Source organism: Theropithecus gelada, chromosome 11 (genome assembly GCF_003255815.1).
Source record: "Theropithecus gelada isolate Dixy chromosome 11, Tgel_1.0, whole genome shotgun sequence".
Classification (NCBI taxonomy): domain Eukaryota; kingdom Metazoa; phylum Chordata; class Mammalia; order Primates; family Cercopithecidae; genus Theropithecus; species Theropithecus gelada.
Window position 1 is genome coordinate 115986203 of NC_037679.1, and position 19082 is coordinate 116005284.

The 19082-nt window shown below is 36.3% G+C and overlaps 1 protein-coding gene across 1 annotated transcript in view; it reads right to left on the bottom strand.

The window, feature by feature from the left end:
• ABCC9 (ATP binding cassette subfamily C member 9) overlaps positions 1 to 18007 on the bottom strand; it is a 137357-nt gene extending 119350 nt beyond the window's left edge. The window contains exons 1-5 of the mRNA XM_025402121.1: positions 17780 to 18007; positions 17294 to 17409; positions 13087 to 13248; positions 10383 to 10524; positions 4213 to 4334 (exon numbers count right to left, since the gene is read on the bottom strand). Coding sequence (XP_025257906.1) covers positions 4213 to 4334; positions 10383 to 10524; positions 13087 to 13228 — 406 coding nt within the window. The 5' untranslated portion in view covers positions 13229 to 13248; positions 17294 to 17409; positions 17780 to 18007. The remainder of the gene's footprint in view (positions 1 to 4212; positions 4335 to 10382; positions 10525 to 13086; positions 13249 to 17293; positions 17410 to 17779) is intronic.
• Positions 18008 to 19082: the final 1075 nt, after the last annotated feature.

Genomic DNA, 19082 nt, shown 5'->3' on the forward strand with positions numbered 1-19082 from the left:
CTTGGAGATGCGGGCTCTTTTTTGGTTCCATATGAACTTTAAAGCAGTTTTTTCCAATTCTGTGAAGAAACTCATTGGTAGCTTGATGGGGATGGCATTGAATCTATAAATAACCTTGGGCAGTATGGCCATTTTCATGATATTGATTCTTCCTATCCATGAGCATGGTATGTTCTTCCATTTGTTTGTGTCCTCTTTTATTTCACTGAGCAGTGGTTTGTAGTTCTCCTTGAAGAGGTCCTTTACATCCCTTGTAAGTTGGATTCCTAGGTATTTTATTCTCTTTGAAGCAATTGTGAATGGAAGTTCATTCATGATTTGGCTCTCTGTTTGTCTGTTACTGGTGTATACGAATGCTTGTGATTTTTGCACATTAATTTTGTATCCTGAGACTTTGCTGACAGTATGGTGATTCCTCAAGGATCTAGAACTAGAAGTACCATATGACCCAGCCATCCCATTACTGGGTATATACCCAAAGGATTATAAATCATGCTGCTATAAAGACACATGCACACATATGTTTATTGCGGCACTATTCACAATAGCAAAGACTTGGAATCAACCCAAATGCCCATCAGTGACAGACTGCATTAAGAAATTGTGGCACATATACACCATGGAATACTATGCAGCCATAAAAAAGGATGATTTTGTGTCCTTTGTAGGGACATGGATGCAGCTGGAAACCATCATTCTTAGCAAACTATCACAAGAACAGAAAACCAAACACCACATGTTCTCACTCATAGGTGGGAACTGAACAATGAGATCACTTGGACTCGGGAAGGGGAACATCACACACCGGGGCCTATCATGGGGAGGGGGGAGGGGGGAGAGGGGAGGGATTGCATTGGGAGTTATACCTGATGTAAATGACGAGTTGATGGGTGCTGACGAGTTGATGGGTGCAGCACAGCAACATGGCACAAGTATACATATGTAACAAACCTGCACGTTATGCACATGTACCCTAGAACTTAAAGTATAATAATAATAAAAAATAAATTAAAAAAAAAAAAAGAAATTGTAAACCTGATTCTAAACTGTATATAGAAACCCAAAAGAACTAGAATAGCCAAAGCAAACTTCGGAGAAAAACAAAGAAAATGCTGTGTGACTTATAATTTATGACTTAAAGAACTCCAGAGCAAGAGAAAATGTTAGTGGCATAAAAATCTATGAATACATCAAAGAAACAGTAAATAGAACAAAAATAGATTAAACAGTCATTTGATTTAATTTTTTTTACAGAAGTGCCAATGCAATCTTGTGAGAAACGGAAAGTCTATCCCACAAATGGTGCTGGGACACATTGATAATCACTTGGAAAAAAAAAAAAAAGAAGAACTTTGACACCTACCTTACACCATATACACAATTAATTTAAAATGAATCATAGTCCTAAAAATAAAAATGGAAACCATAAAACATCTGAAAGCAAACAGGAGAATAGGAGGAAAACATATTTAGAGGCAAGACAAAGATGTCTTAAGACACAGAAAGCAGTAACTTAGGACTAGAAGAAATGATAAATTATACTGTATCAAAGTTAAAAATCTTCTGCTCATTAAAAGACCCTATTAAATAAATGAATATGTATGCCACAGACTAGAAGGAAAACATTCTCAAAACACGTAACTGATGACATACTAATATCTAGTATGTGCAAAATATTCCTACAACTCAATAATAAAAGTGCAACCCAATGAAACATGGGCAAAAGATACGAATAGCCACATCCCAAAGATTAAAAATGGCCAATAAACTCATCAAAAAGTGTTCAACATAATTAGCCATCAGATAAATGCAAATTAAAACCACAATGTGTTACCAGTAAACACCCACTAGCATGACTAAATTAGAAAGACCAAGATCACCAAATGATGAACATGTGGAACTGGAACTCCTACACCTTGTTAGTGAGTATAAAAAAACGATACAACCATTTTGGGAAAAGATGTCAGTTTCTTAAAATATGAACATTTACCCACTTATCCTATGACCCAGAGATTTCATTCTTAGGTATTTACCTAAGAGAAACAAATGCATATAGCCACAAAATACTTGTTAAGAATGTTGATAGCAGCTTTTATTCTCATGATGGCTAAAACCTGGAAATAGTACAGATGTCTATTAACAAGTGATTGAAAAACTATGATGATATAGAATGAAATACAGCAATTATAAGAACAAAATATTGATCTATGCTACATCACTGATGAGCATCAAAAAATCATGCTTAGAAAAAGAAGCCTTACTTAAAAGTCTATACTGTGTCATTCAATTTACATGAAGTTCTAGAACAGGCAAACCTAATCCATGGTGGGAGTAAAAATCAGAACAGATATTGCCTCTGTAAAGGTGAAATTGAGTATAAGAAAATTTGCATGGATGATAGTTATGTCATGGTAGGGTTATATAGGTACATGCATTTAGCAAATTAAGATCGCTGTGTTTCACGTATATGAATTTTGTCTCACAAAAAGATATGCATGAAGCATTCAGAGGTAATGTATACTGATATCTACAACTTACTTTAAAAGGCATCAAAACTAAGATGGAGAGAGGTATGAATAGAAGGACGAAAAGATGTAGATATGTGATAAAACAAAGAGAACAAATGTAATTTGAAGAATTCATGTGTTGGGTAAATGGGAATTCACATGATTCTTTCAACTTTCTGTACATTTGGTGATTTTCATAATGAAATGTTGAGACAAAATTACTACTTTGTGGTCTTAAAATCAGAAACTTTCCTAGGTTCAAATTTTTCTCTGTTAAAATAACAAGAAATATTATACTTTATCCCTGTGTCCTTCCAGCAATATGATCAAATTGTGCTGCCTTGCACCTACATAACAATAATAGGCCTTTTCCGATTGCATTTCCTTCAAAACATTATTAATACCTAAATTCCTTTCTAGTTATAACATTTTTTATTACCATCAACTTTTCAAAAATGTATATTTAGCTTATTAAATTCTCAGTTTTATATATTTTTTGCAGCTACCTGTTGGAAATTTCTTTTTTTCTTTTTTTTTTTTTTGGCATTTTCAGACTTCTGCAATAGTGTCTGCCTCCCATTTTGTACAAAAGACCTTTCTATTAAGATAATTCAAAATTTGACAGCCTTTTAAATTAATATGTAACCCTCTGAACCTTTTTTATTAGATTGCCTTTAACAATCATATAATGTGACACATAATAGAATAATCAGTATTTTTCATGCATCCATTTTCAATTTTAGTGTACTCAGGATGAATGAATAAAATACTGTGTATGTGTTTTCATTATTTCTTCTCCTAATTTCTATATCATTAGTCAACATCATTTTCATTATACAACAACCAAATAAAATGAGAAACAGTAAGCATCATTCACACAAACACATGATTCAAACTACAATTTCAGGAGGTTCATAGCCCATCTATGATCCTTGTTCCATACCTTTATCTCTTTAAGAAAGAAAGTATACTCCAAGGAATACAGTGACGGGTCAGAGTATTGAACATAACTAATATAGGTGAGTTACATAATTTTGACCCAAGGCAAAAATAAAATTAGGAATATTTTAGATAGCCTTTGATTTCCACAGAACAAGGAGGCAAGAGAGGCAAATAAAACAATTGTAGTCACAATGCAGGTGTGAAAGGCTATGATTTAAAGGCAGCTGGTCCTCAGGACAGCATACTCTTCATTATGCTATGATACATAGTCTGCTACATAGTAATTTTAGGAAAATGTGGCATTCCCACAGCATCAGCGAGAGGACACTGGGAAAATGTCCTTGGACTCCAAGCCAGAGGCAGAAACACCTGGAACTAGAGGAGATGACTTGTTCACAGGGCAGCATGGTGCAGCAGCTCCTCACAAGAGCTCTGATTCTTAAAATACAACTTCTATAAGCCAGAAGGCCAGCACATTCCCTCCACTTTCCTCCCCCGCTACATACAGACACACCACAGAGAGTGTTTATTGCAAAAGAAATGACCTGGAGGTATGGAATTTTCGCAGCCTAGAGCAACTCAGCTTATCTTCAACCCCACATTTACTGGGCAGCTACAGGAGAATTAATCACTGTGGTTTTCCCATACTTTCTACTCCCCACACATTCTGATAGTATTTACTCTGAGGAAAAAGAAAAACAACCTTTGGGGGAAAAAAAACAATAGCTCTTTAATGAGAAACAACAAAAGTGATCATACTTACCTAAAAGTAATTTAGGAAAATTTGATGTTTCGATATTATGATAATACACTATTGATGTTGTAGTGGCAACGAATCCCATCACGGCCGGCATAAAGAGGTGGAGGTGCCTTGATTCCCGTCGCCTACAAAGAACAGTACAAAGTCAATGCCTAAAGCTGATGGTTCCAGATAACTTCCCATTTTTTCCCAATTTTTTCATAAGAACTCTCTCTTGGCAATAAGATGTTTAAAATACAGAATGCAATAGTAGTTTCCAAGATAATACATAAGGGAAGAATATATTGAAAGACATAGTTCTGCGGAAAGGATTTATCTTAACATGAAGGGTCAAGTAAACAACCAAACTATACCTTAAAATGCTTACAACAAAAGCAAATGTATAGCTACTCCTATACTGTAGGGCAGAGCTGCTGAAATAATTTAACAACGAAAGCAAGTGAAAACAGTTAACTCAATCTGAACTCCAATGTGGGTGAAAAGTGTGTTTGTTCCTTTGACAGCACTCCCAACTTAATAGTCTTCAGTGATTTCTCCATTCTCATTAATTCAGTCAATGCATCTGTGATTGCTGGTCCAGATACTGTATTAGGTTCTTGGATGCAACAATGAAGAAAACAAAATGTAACATCTGTAGTCAAAGAAAAAATCTAGTATATTGAGGATATCAATAGCAAATAGGAAATTACAACACAGCTGAAGGGACAGTGTGAAAACACAGTTTGCACGTCTGGGACAGAGAAAGCTTTGAGAAGGAAGTCACTTCCAAACTGACACTTTCAGAATGAGGAATGGCTACTCAGAGGAAGAAGAGAGGAAGACAGTTTTAGGCAGAGGGGCCAGTGTGTTCAAGGGAATTGCAAGCAATTCAGCATGACTGCAAGGAGAGTAGACTTCACTCTGAAGGCAACAGAGATCACCAGGCGAACCAGCGGTTCCAGACCAGATGAGTATAGTGGACAGCCCTCAACTCCATTGGCATTAATAATGCCACAGAGTAAAACATTTTGTTTTTCTCAAATTACTTGAAGATATTAGTACATAAATGGTATAGAGAACAGACTGACTATACCACTTTCTCTGGGGGAAAGGAGAACACTGAGAAGGTCATTCCAGGAGAGGCATGGTTGACAATGGGAACTGAAATAGGAAAAAGAATCCACTGGTCAGGAAAAGGGTCATTTCAAAAAAGGAACAGAATGGGCAAGTACACAGAAGCATGAAACAATTCAACATGTTCAAAATTCCAAGTATTTCAATATTCTTGAAACGGAACGTTTAAGATAGAATGCATCATGGAAGGCTTTGTATGCCATGGTAAGAGGCTGGCATCTCAACCCATGGAAAACTGAAACACTTGAATGGTAAGTGGTATAATCAGATTTGTTTTAAATGGATAACTCTAGCAATCATGTGGATAAGAAAGTTGGTTGGTAATACATGAGTTTGTAGTGGAGGGAGTGAAATGGAAGGAAGAAAAGCAGTTAGGAAGCTATGGGTATAAAGTCGTGTGACAGATGATAAAGGTTTGACTTCAGCTTTGGCAGCAGTAACACGGAGGAAATAATACATTTGGAAAAAGGTTGATTGTTAAAATGGGCAGGAGTTTACCAGCATTAGGGTATGAGGGTGATGGCAGTAGAGAAGTAGAAGATAATTCCTAGGGTGTCTGTGTGGATGGCTGTGTGACCAAATAAGATTTTAAGAGGATGAGCAGATTGGAAAGAGGAACTAACAAGTTTCACTAGACATTTATGGATTGTGAAGGTGTGTAATAAGGAGGAAAATGGAATTGTAAGTGTCTGTAGAGATTTGGAACATGGTCAGTGATATAATTTGGAATCATTAATATAGACATGGTAATAAAAATGTCAGAGTAGTAGGGTGGCACTTAAAAACCACCTACCATCTCCCGTAAATAGATCAAAATCATCAGAGGAAAAAATAGATAACTATTTTGTCAGCACAGAAATTAGGAAATGCTTCTAATATTCTCTGACTATTGAATCAAAGAAAGAATCCGGCTGAACGTGGTGGTTTATGCCTGTAATCCCCACACTTAGCAAGCCTGAGGCGGGCGATCACTTGAGGCCAGGAGTTTGAGACCAACCTGGGCAACATAGTAAAACTCTATCTCTATTAAACATACAAAAATGAGCCGTGTGTGGTGCCGCATGCCTGTGACCCCAGCTACTCAGGGGGCTGAGGCAGGAGGATTGCTTGGACACGGGAGGCAGACTTGGCAGTGAACCAAGATCCCACGGCTGCACTCCAGCCTGGGCAACAAAGCAAGACTCTGTCTCAAAATAAGAGGAAAGGAGAGGAGAGGAGAAGGGAGGGGACGGGAGGGGTAGGGAGGGGAGGGGAAGGGAGGGGAGGGGAGGAAGGAAGGAAGGAAGGAAGGAAGGAAGGAAGGAAGGAAGGAAGGAAGGAAGGAAGGAAGGAAGGAAAAGAAAAGAAGAAAAGAAAAGAAAAGAGAAGAGGAGAGAAGAGGGAGGGAGGAAGGAAACCAAAATTCACTTACTAATATTATTTAGGAAATTTTAAAGTGAGAACACTCCCTATCCAATCCTGTAAAATGTGGTCACAACCATACTCATAAGAAAGTTTATAACCTTAAACAGGTTCAATAAGAAATAATTATAATAAATAAATTAAAAAGTCAACTTAAGATTTTAGAAAAAGAATGACAAACCATTATTAAGGGAAACAATAACAAAGAATTAACAAAGATAACAGCAGCTACAATAAAGTTTTGTACTTATTGTGGCACACCTTTATTAGGGATTTAACATGTCTTTTAACCATGCTAGTATTTTTATAAGACTGCTGTTATTTTGTTAGTTTCTGTTTACAAAGCTGCATAGGTTTTGAATGGTACTCCAATGCTATTTTTTTCCCTTCAGCTATGTTCTTTTCAGCGTATGAGTTGCAGACCTCGATGGCTTGGTAGGAGTGCATATGTTCCATTACAGCAGAAAATCCTTAGTCAGAATGTTGGAAATAAATTTTTTAAGTATTATATTGCGAAGGTCAAATAAATCACTTCAAAAGAAAGAAAATGACAAAAATAAAAACCTAATAAAAACACAGTAATGAAGATTTTAATACACTGCTTTTAGAATTTGATAGATTAAATAGTACAAAAACAAGCAACATACAGAACTTCGGTAATACAATCAGTAAACGCAATAAAATTGTGTCTCCTACAAAGTGTATATATTACTTTCTAATACTCGCTAAATATTTATAAAATAATCAAGTATTTGACTATAATAAAAATGTTAATAAACTGCAAAGAGTAATCATTTTACAAACTACATGCTTTAATAATAAACCAATCAAATTAAGCAAAAGAGCAATCTGAAAAGGATTCCTAAACCTAGGAGAGTATCTAAACTGCAATCAAAGGTGGAAATATAAAGGAGAACAAAAGACTGTGCAGAATAAAGGATGTTCCAAAAGAAAAATTACTAGCTTTAAATGTTTGTATTACTAAAAAGCAAAATCAAATATTCTATTAAGAAAGCCTTTTGCATTGTTTTTCTAATTGTAATGAGCATTTGTCATATATTAAGTAAATAATTCATAAGGGTTTTACTTAAAAAAAGGAAAGATGGAATGATCAGCAGTATCATAAGTAATAATTACGATAAAGACAAAAGAGTCTCCATTAGTTGTCATTAATAATCATGAGGATTCTTACAGAAGCAGTTTCCAGAACAAGATGGGGCAAGAGAAAAAGCAAAACTAAATGTTTGGATTTAGATGTAACTAGACGATGACATTTCGAAACGCCTGGATAAAAAGGGTAAGGATAAGTCTATACCTAAAGAGTAGAAGAGCATAGCACAGAATCAAGGGTATATTTTTACCTGTTTTTAGGACCTCTTTTATCATGACCATTACAAATAAGTTTCTACCATTAGAATATATCATTATTATTATTCGTTCAGTCTGTGTTTTCTGAGGACCTGACTAAATCAACCAGAGGAGTTCTCCTTGTCCACATGATGTCAAGTTCCAAAAAAATATTGGATGATCTATCTTCTACTTTATACATACACATATAAACAGATACAGTAGCCTAAATGCTAAAGAAATTAAAAAATTAAGCCTAGAATTGGCTATGCTAGAATAAACATACCAGAATTTTAAACAGTTACCAATAAGATAATATCCAATTAAGCTTCTAAATGCCTGGAGGGATGGCATCTATTAGAGTCTCTAATTTTTCTTAAGACACCCAGATATCTGCAAAAAAATCCTTATAAAACATTACAAAATAGTTGGTTCCATGACAAAAGCTTAGGAGCTTCATTCCTTGTTAATTGCAACAGAAAACATAAACAGATGTCAGGGACATTCCCGTTCGATAAGAAGAAAATAAATTTTAGAATTTTCCTATCAAAAAATTCAAAGGCCTTCTAATATTAATTCCTCAATGAAAGGTACACCATTTAGCATAATTTGATAATCAAAAATTTCCTATTCTTGAGTTTATTTTGTTACTGTATAAGAAAAATATTTTCACCAGATTATGTTCAAGTTTATAAATATAATTCATTATATTTTAACTGCCTAATACTATTATTAGTATAACCTAATGTTATTCTTATTTTATAAAAATAACAAAATTCCTTTAAAAATGCGAATTTTCAAAACTATAAAACCCTGGAAGACAACCTAGGCAATACCATTCAGGACATAGGTATGAACAAAGATTCCATGATAAAGATGCCAAAAACAATTGCAACAAAAGCAAAAATTGACAAATGGGATCTAATTAAACTAAAGAGCTCCTGCACAGCAAAAGAAACTATCAACAGAGTAAAAAGACAAATGGGAGAAATGGTTTGCAAACTATGCATCCAACAAAGATGTAATATCCAGCATCTATAAGGAACTAAATAAATTTACAAGAAAAAAACAAACAACAACATATAAAAGTGGGCAAAGGACATGAACAGACACTTTTCAAAAGAAGACACATACGTGGCCAACAATCATATGAAAACAAAGCTCAACATCATTGATCATTAGAGAAATGCAAATAAAAATCACAATGAGATACCATCTCACACCAGTCAAATGGCGACAATTAAGAAGTCAAAAAATAACAGATGTTGGTGAGATTGTGGAGAAAATGGAATACTTATACACTGTTTGTTGGAATGCAAATTAGGTTAGCCATTGTAGAAGACAGTGAGATGATTCCTCAAAGACCAAAAAACAAAAATACCATTTGATCCAGCAATCTCATTATTGGGTAATGGGACTATAAATCATTCTATTATAAAGACACATACATGCGTGCATATGTTCATTGCAGCACTATTCACAATAGCAAAGGCATGGAATCAACCTAAAAGTCCATCAGTGATAGACTGCATAAAGAAAATGTGGTACGTATACACTATGGAATACTATGCAGCCAGAAAAAATCGACAACATCATATCCTTTGCAGGGACATGGATGGAGCTGGAGGCCATTATTCTTAGCAAACTAACACAGGAACAGAAAACCAAATGCCACATGTTCTCACTTATAAGTGGGAGCTAAATGATGAGAACACATGGACACAGGGAAACAACACACACTGGGGCTTTTTGGAGAGTGGAGGGTGGGGGGATGGAGAGGATCAGGAAAAACAACTAATGGGTACTAGGATTAATACCTGGGTGATGAAATAATCTGTACAACAAACCTCTGTGATGCAAGTTTACCTGTATAATAAACATGCACTTGTACCCCTGAACTTAAAATAAAAGTTTAAAAAAATGGATTTTATTACAAATCTTGATTTTAAAACAGTTTGTGCTTTGCATCAATTTATAGCTCTATCCTCACTGATTCTCAGACTCATTCATCCTGACTCATCTATCTTTGCTTCTTTAAAAAATAAATGGAAACATCTGAGAAATGATTAATATATTAACATAAGTATAAAGCTATTAGACCTGTGTGTAAATGTAGACAATCTTTCAATTTATACCTATTTTTAACATTAAAAAGTTCAAAAAGACCTAAGAACTTCCTGCAAGAGCTACATGGATCAGAGAGCAAAAAATATAAAGCATATGTATGAGCACAAGTTACAAAGACGTGAACTTGTGTAATCAATATACCCGCTGATATATTGCAGTGGTATTATTAAAGTTAGATCACTTACGAGTCTGAAACAATGCCTTCTGCTATTTCACAGACATGCACAAACAGGAGAGCGAATGTAAGAATCCATCTCAGGTTATGTCCCGGAAAATGAAGCCATGTGTTGTGGTGAATTTGTACTTTTGAGCTTTGGCTCCCCCACCCTGGAAAAAAGAGAAAATTAAAAAAAAAAAAAAGACATAAACCAAAGGCTCCACTGTAATAAAAATAATTTAAATATGGTAAGCTTTAAGGGGAGGTCCTGAAACCTTAATACTTTCTAGAGTAGCAACGGAAATCCTAGTCTATTTTTGTTGTTAATAAAATTTACAATTAACCTTTACAAGACTACCAAGGCTAACACATCAACATTTGTGGCATTACTCAGGAATACCAACTCTGGATGACAACATGGTTCTACCTCATGCTAATCGGAAGCTCTTCCTGACAGCTTTCTGATTAATTCAAAAGGAAATAACTTGATGATAATACATGAAATTTACTGTAGAAAATCTTTGAAGACATGAAATCTACAAGGGGACAAATCAAGGAAAGACATACTTGGTTATAAAATACGGTACTCATTAGTTGAGTCAACTCTTAATCATATGCACATCATATGAGAAAAATTGTTATGTATGACTAGCCAGGCACTGTTATTCAACAAGCAGTACTGATACTTTTCTCAAAGAAAGCTAAAGTTTTTGATGGTGAGCTTTTAAGCAGGCTCAAAACCATTATAGGTCCACCCTTAGCTTGCCACTGAAGAAAACAATTCAAGATTATATGTTAGTAAAATTCTGATGGTTTCCTCCCTAAACTACTCTATAGTTTAGTTACTATGTAGAGTAATACTAGTTCATATGTGGTGTAATAGGGGGCCCCACTTTTGTCTCCTTTTGTCCCCTTTTTTCTCATTTTTTGACTATAGAAAAAAAGCCCCACCTACTTCAAGAATGAATGGGGGTTTGTGCTTGAAATATTGCAGGAAAGAATTTCTGTAGAGGCAACAGATGCCCCTTTGATTTGAAATGAATATTCATGTCTTAGTTGTTTTCAATTTATTCATCAATGGAAGGTTAGTTATATTTAATATATTCTACTAGAACTTATGCTGTAAACTCCCATAGGCAAGTTCTATGTCTTTTTTTTTTTTTGCAACCTTATGATTTTCCTAGTACCTGATAGTTTTTTAAGATTGATTTGTGATCCCTCACTAATTCAAGTAGCCAATGTCATAAATAAAAAGTCTGAATTTTTTCTATTTCCCTTTAACAATGTCCCCTCCAATTCTATTCTATTCAAATACACTGGTGCCAGCCTCTGTGCTGGATGCTAGGGATACAGAATGGAATGTCACTGTTCTTGCTCTCAAAAAGTTAACCAGATGTCAATAATTGGGGAATTATTAATTGTGGAATTACAGTTAAAAAAATCCATTTTTCTACTTTTGGACAAAGGGCATTCTTCATGACCTACAAATAATACTACATAAACAACGACTGATGTTTCTACATATGGCCACTCTGGTCTCAATATATTTAGCACCTGTACATTTGTTTAATGTAACTATGTACCAAGAGTTATGTTGTCCTGTGTATATATCATATGATGAGTTCTTTAATCCCTCTTAGAATAATGCCAAGCATGTAGTATCCTCTCAATTGATATTTGTTAAATGAATAAATAAAAGCATATGAATGATTTTCAAACATTGCCTTAAAGCAGATCATTAAAATTTGCTAGTTTTCTTAAGAAAATGCATCTGAAAACTTTTTCACTTATTTAATTGGAAAAACATCACGCATGAAAAAATTAAGCACAATTAACTCAAAATAGTGGTTGCCTCTGTGAAAAGATAGGAACATAGGATATGGAAAGAGTAACAAGACCAGAAAATGGTGTGCAGAGACAGGCCCTTTCATTCTTACATCTATATTCTTTAGGTGAGCATTGGTAGGCTCAAAGGATTTTTATTCTATTAATCTCCATCATTTTATGTATCAAAATACTTCATAATTTTTAAAAAGTTAAAGGGTCTGTTTGGGTAAGTTATACAAATTATTCATAATTGCCCTTAATTATCAGATTTTGTACATATGTAAACTGTAAAATAAGACAAAACTGTATTATTAACTTCTTTCCAAATACTTTGTGAATGTCCTCTTTCTACATAAAACACAACCTCATCACTGCCACTGTAACTTGCATGCTTGGCATCTTCCAATTCCCCAAACATGTCACTCATTCTCTTCCCCACCACCTCCAAAGAGTGAGTTGTTTCAGCAGGTTAATTTGTTCCTGTACTTGTAAACAGATTTACAATGTGGCATAGTCATTTCTCATGACTTTAACACATCTGCCCCCCTGGACTATTCCCTGAAAGCAAGTACTCTTTCATTCATTTTCCATTCCCTTTACCTAACCCAAAGGAAGTGCTCAACTAATGCTGTAGATCTATCTCATGTATTTCTCTCTCCTTCTTTTTAAAAAACTGCTGCTGCTACCTGAAGGCCATTCCTAAGCAAGCATGTGACCTCAATTTCACCTATGGAAGATCACCTGTCAAAAATTTATGTTTGAAAAACACAAAATACTTGCTTGTTCATTTCTCACAGCCATCAGCTTCCATGTTAGAGAAATTAAGTCAACATTATCCCAAATCTCAGCCATTAGTGAGATATATAAACATCACGTGGTATAACATAGGACATTAGATTACTTACCAATAAACAATATTGGAAAAGTGATAAACAACAGAAAGACATGTGGGACCAGGTTGAGGGCATCCACAAAGCAGGAATTTTGTAATACACCATCATTAATATTATATGAAGAAATGTTGTTACCACAAAATGAAAGGCTCATTTCTTCTTATATGGTTTACTCTAAAAGGGAGAGAAATGAGAAAGAAAAATCCCCTTATTAGTAAACTCGTGTTCATAAAATTATAGCCTTGAATAGGAGGCCATATCATAAAATCAATCCCTTTTATTTTGATAGCTGAGGAAATAAGAAACTGTGCCAAAGCAACTTGAAGGTTTCTTATAAACGCCTTATACGTCCTATGAGATCTTCTTTTCCATAGCTTTTACTTCCAGAGAAAAATGCTTTCATGTGGAAAATGTTTATAATTAATGTCTACCTATAGTAGTACCTCAAATGAGTATCTGACTAAAATGCTTTCAAAGAACAAGAATGGTCTATATTAAGAAAAAGAAGGAAAAAAATTGAACCAATGACTAAAAAGTCAAAATGATATAATTTCAAATATTTTCCCATACTCACTGAAAATGTACTAATAAACAACTAAAGTTGTTCAGTAAACTGTGACAGAGTTTCCTGAAACATTTCACTAGTTGTGGGAAATAGTAATATACAGAGAACAGTATATGCCTGCAGTAATGGCTAAGAGTAATCGGTCTTTCCCTGAAGAATACTAAAAATCAAATGCTCAAGATGAATTAAACCTAACTCAAATGACAAGTCAATGAAACTACTCAGATTCCATAGTTAGAATATTCTCACATGAAATACACTCTACTCAAGTTTGAAACGCAGAATGTCTTAATTGGAAGTTGGTACTCCATGAGTAGAAGTAGATGAGTTTAGAGAGGAAACAGAGGACAAGGTCACACCGTGCTTTGTAAGTCATTGTCAGGATTGTGGCTTCTACTCTTAGTGAAGTGGGCCACTGGGGTTTCTGGGGCAGAGAAGTGACATGCTCTCACTTACATGTTAAATGGTTCTCTATTATTGCTGTGCTGAAACAGATGGGAGATGAGCAAAGGTCTGCTCCATCAAAATACTGCTGTGAAATTCCAGGAAAAGCTTTAACATTCTGAAAACTTATTTTATAATGCCTACTGCTTATTTAAATTCTGGGCACTTTGCATATCTTAAATCTTCAGAACAACCTTGTAACACTAGTGGTGTTATTCATCTTTTACAGTGGAGGATACGGAGGTCCAGATAAGTTCAGTAACTTGCCAACCAGTAGAGCAGCCAAGCCCACACCCAAATGTCTGACTTATAAACTATTTCTTTCCACTGTATTACACAACCTCCAACCTGCTTTTTGAAGAAAGTATCGTATCTATTCTTTAAACCAAGAAGCAATTTAAGATTTTAACCTCACTAGACCTCGTTTCCTTTCTATATTTATGTCACACTGGATTCTGAGTTGCATTACTAAAGGCCGGCAAAAATTTTCTTAACTAGCATAGTACCTTTTCTTTCTTTCCTTTCATTGATAATTAATTTAGCAATGGTTACAAACAATACTTTCCCTAGGAAAAACAGAGTGTTATACAGAAAAGGTTGTCAATGGTAGGTAAATTATTAGAGAAATCAAATTTCAAGCAAAGGTTTTATAAAGCATTATATGAATACCTCAGCTAAAGAGTCTGTGTATTTACAATCTTAAATACTTATACAGAATGCCTCTCACATGTTGTTCCTGATAAGCTCTTTTTATAATAAATAATTGATATGCTCCCTAGTTGAGTCTGTCCTCCATCTTTTTTTTAAAAAAAGTTGTATTTTTAAAACCTCAAGGTTAAGTTATACACTTGGTAAATTCTTACAAGCTAGTAAGGTTTTAATCTGGATAAAAGAATAAAAGGGACTTGAAGTTTTTAAACAACAGCAAAATGGAAGTTATGAATTTATAGGTGTATGTTAGGTATATTTCTGGCAAAGACAGACAAAAACAAAACTAAAAACTAATAGCTAGTAATGAAATTTTTTAGACTACTTCCTTTATTTAGTAGAAATGATAAAAAGGAAACTTAAAGCCTACTCTTAATTGAAAGACATATATAAACTTTCCTTGCACAAACTAGAAAATAATGTTTACTTTAGCAACTTTTATAACATTATCTAAAATTATAATATTCCAGTTGGCCACATTTATAAACTAGTATCATTGAGGTCGATGCTAAAGTATAACCTGCAGCTTTGCGAATTATACCCTTCATTAGCTATAAGCATTGCTTGTCTGATGTTTAATCAATCCTGAAATCAACCAATTAAATCGCCTTTGGATAAATGTTGTGTGTAACTGGAAAGAAAATCTCAGAAAAGTACAATCACCTGAAAAATTTAAGAACATTTTCAGACATACACTAGATATCTGGAACTCAATGCCATTAACTAATTAACTGTAAAAACACTTACTGATGCTAACCACGCGCTAGTTACTAGGAATCCAATGGTGCATGTCAGAAACAGTGCCTGTAGTTTTAGAATATATAAATCAGATTATAGTAGTCTCAGTAGCTGTGGGTATATTGTAGGGGTATATGATCTAAAAGATAGGAAAATAGGCAACGATATAATCATACAAAGGTGTAAACTTGAAGTTGGTAAAGTAAACGCTTTAGAATGATTTTTCTGTCTGCCATAAACTCTAACTTCACTTTTCCGGCCAGCTCTGAACCTGTCCATTACCTTGCCGCAGGTCTCCTTTCACCTTTTCATTTGACTGCTCCTTTATCCTTTCCCTTTAACCCGTAGTCTCCTTATCCAACATCCAGAGTCCGTATGGCACATTCTAACAGCCATCCTCCATTACAACCCAACATGGACAAAAAGAGGGAGGCAGTAAACTTATTGCTGATATATTGATAATTATTATGTTTATCAAAGGCATTTTATTCAATCCACATTTCTAATCCTGAAATTTCCACCTGTCATTTAATGTTTCCCTCCCAGACACCAGGTTCAATTGGGAATGTTTGGGGAAGGGTATAAATCGCTGTTCTTGATGGCTAAACTCCATCACCTGACATCCTTCAGCTCCACCCCTTCTGGAGTTGTTTAGATTCAGCTGAGCACTGATGGAGGCCCAAGCATCAAGGAGGGAGAGAGAAGGGAGGGCAGACAGGGAGATATAATGTTTTCCTTTCCAGAAGCATAAGCCATTGAAATGTGTTCAGTTGCTTATGAGAGTTGATAGAGTTGGAGAACTTGACTGAATAAACTTTAAAAACAAAGATCGAAGTGAAATTTTGCTTCTAATGTATGTCTGTGGAGCAGAAAACATAAAATGGAAATACTCTTAATTATCTAACTTACGATTTCATGGCAAGAATCGCACCCTCAGTGTTCTTATTCCTTGAAATTCATTATATGAAATTCCACACATCTAGGACATATACATTTTGGATTTAGTTGGTGAATGTAATACCTGACCTATCCAGTCTGTTGGTTCCTCTGTAAGAGAGGAACAGTAGTTGTCTGATTTAATTCTAAAAACACATTTAAGTGTTGAGGCATATAAGATACACCATTTATTTTGGCCAGCCCTATCCTTTGGAAATGGACTACAAGTAAAGCAAGTGAAAACTTGCCTTCCTTCCTATTCACCTAGCTGAAAGCATTAGTTCTGGTCGAATAGCAATTGCAGAGAGCTTAAAATGCTAGAAACACCTAGAGAAAACATGCTAAACTTAAATAAAAGTTTTCATTCTTACATATAAAAAGATTCATTCTTTAATCGTTTACAGATTAACCAAATTATGTTATAAAACAGAAATAGGACATTTTAAAGAACTTAGGGCTTTATCATCATCTAGAGCATTTTCAGGATAGACATCGCTCGCAAAAACAAATGCTGTAATCACTTCTTTGAAGCTATTCAGTCCCTAGTTCATGAAATAAGAACTAGAGAATGTACAGCTAGTTAGCTAGCTACCATGGCTATAACTATGACAGATTCAAGTAGGAAAATCACTGCAAAAATCACCACTGACTTCTGATTTAGTGTCTGATCTGAACCCACCCAATTACTCTTCAGTGGCTGTGAAGTCCCATCCCACACCAAAAGAAATGTTGAAATTACTCAGTAGGTATTCCTTAGACAGATACTGCAATGGGATTTTTTTTAAGAAAAAAATCCCAAACTGAACAAATAAAGTAAAAAATAAATACCTCGGGTAATAGCTTCACGCTGCTTCAAATCCCTGCCGGTGCACTTGAGCTACCTTCAAAACACCGACTTCCTACACTGTCTTAAGATGTAAATTTCAAACCCGGACGCAGAACTCCTAAAAAAAGCAAAGAGCAACAAAAATTAAGCAGATAGAAAACTAATTCTTGAACAAGACAAGAATTGTATACAAGAAAGGCGGCAATAATAACTCCTAATAATAACTCCTTTCACTGTTTCCAGTTGATTTGAGTAGGAGCCCGCAGTTTTGAAGTAAAACTGGAAACCTGATCCCCACTCCTTCACTTCTCCAGCCGGGCCTCTTCCCTTAATTCTAGAAATAGCGATCGCGAAAGCTAAGTGCCGAGAGAGTGCGAGAGTGCGAGGGCGTTTTTGGGTAGCAGAAATGTTAGCTCAAAATCGACAGCTTACAGTTATTCCTAAAAATGTTTAAATGGCATTCATGTAAAAGACACGGATTCACTTACTCCGATGACAGTTTTCCTCCCCTAGGCGAAGCACGCAGTGCGCCGGAGCGGATTATTTTTAGGGTGGTGGGAGACCAGCTGCTGCCTCCTATCGAGTTTCCAAATTGCACAAACTGCTCTGGGCCGGGGCGGACACCGCGACTGTGAGGCAGGAAACTGGGCAGAAGCCCCGCGCGCAGCGCCTGGGGCCGGAGACCCTCCCCATCCCTGCTCTGCTCAGCTTTGACTCGGGGCGCGCGCTACGCCGCGATTTTACAAACCCAAGTAATAGGCGTCCCCTAAACTTCATTAGACACTGAAAGTTGGAATATGATTCCATGATTCTCCGGAGTCGGGCTTTCAAACGTCAAAACGCTCAAGGTATTCTTGTTTCTTTGTTTCGTGTTTTTTTTTTTTTTGGTTTTGTTTTGTTTTGTTTTTCCATGCTGTGTAAGCACACTTTTATTAGCCACGTAAGGAAGCGGATTTGGGGGTTTCGCTGCTTCCCCCTGAACGGATCCGGGAAATGAAGGGCTCATTCTAGATAGAGGCACCCACTGCTGGGCTATGAATACACGAATGTCTCACAGGAGCAAGGCTGGTTCAAGTCTAATTTTCCACTTTTCCCCGGCGACATAGAAAACTTGGTTTCTCTGGTGGACCAGCCGCCGCGCTATCGAATGGCGACCCTTGCCCAGGGTCCCCGAAAGTGAGACGCTGGTTCCCATGGACTGCACAAACAGTCACCCTCTTCTCCTGTTTCCAACCAGAGACGTAATTAACTCTCGAGATAACGTGTTTATATTACGATCACCCCACAACCACTCCCCCGCAAAACACAAGCCGTGAATTTTGTCCCCGACAACCCTCTTTAATTAACACTGGATTTTCTCAAGAGCCAGTTTTGAGTCAGCTTGAGATAAGCATTGTTTTCAGGAACTGTCCTATTCTAATAACGGATGGTCAGCCGGGCGGACTGCTGCCCCCGAGGCTCCGCGTGCCGTCCTCAAGGGGCGCCGCTGCAGGACTGCGGGCTGCTGGCGCTGGTTCCCAGATCTGAACTCTAAACACCGGTGGCCTCCTGGCCTCTGCGACGTAGTGGGCGCAGGCCGACTCCAGCCCTGCCAATCTCAGGGGATTTCTCCGCGGGCGCCCCACTCTTGGGAAGTCGCTGCGTTTCCGGGTGAGTGCCTGGCCTGCGCCAGCGGCTGGGACTTGAACCCTCGGCCGCTAGGGATCTGAGAGGCCACATGGGGCCGAAACCTGGGAGGGTCCGAAGACTCCGTTCCTGTGGCCTTTGAACGCTTGACAACTGTACCCGGGA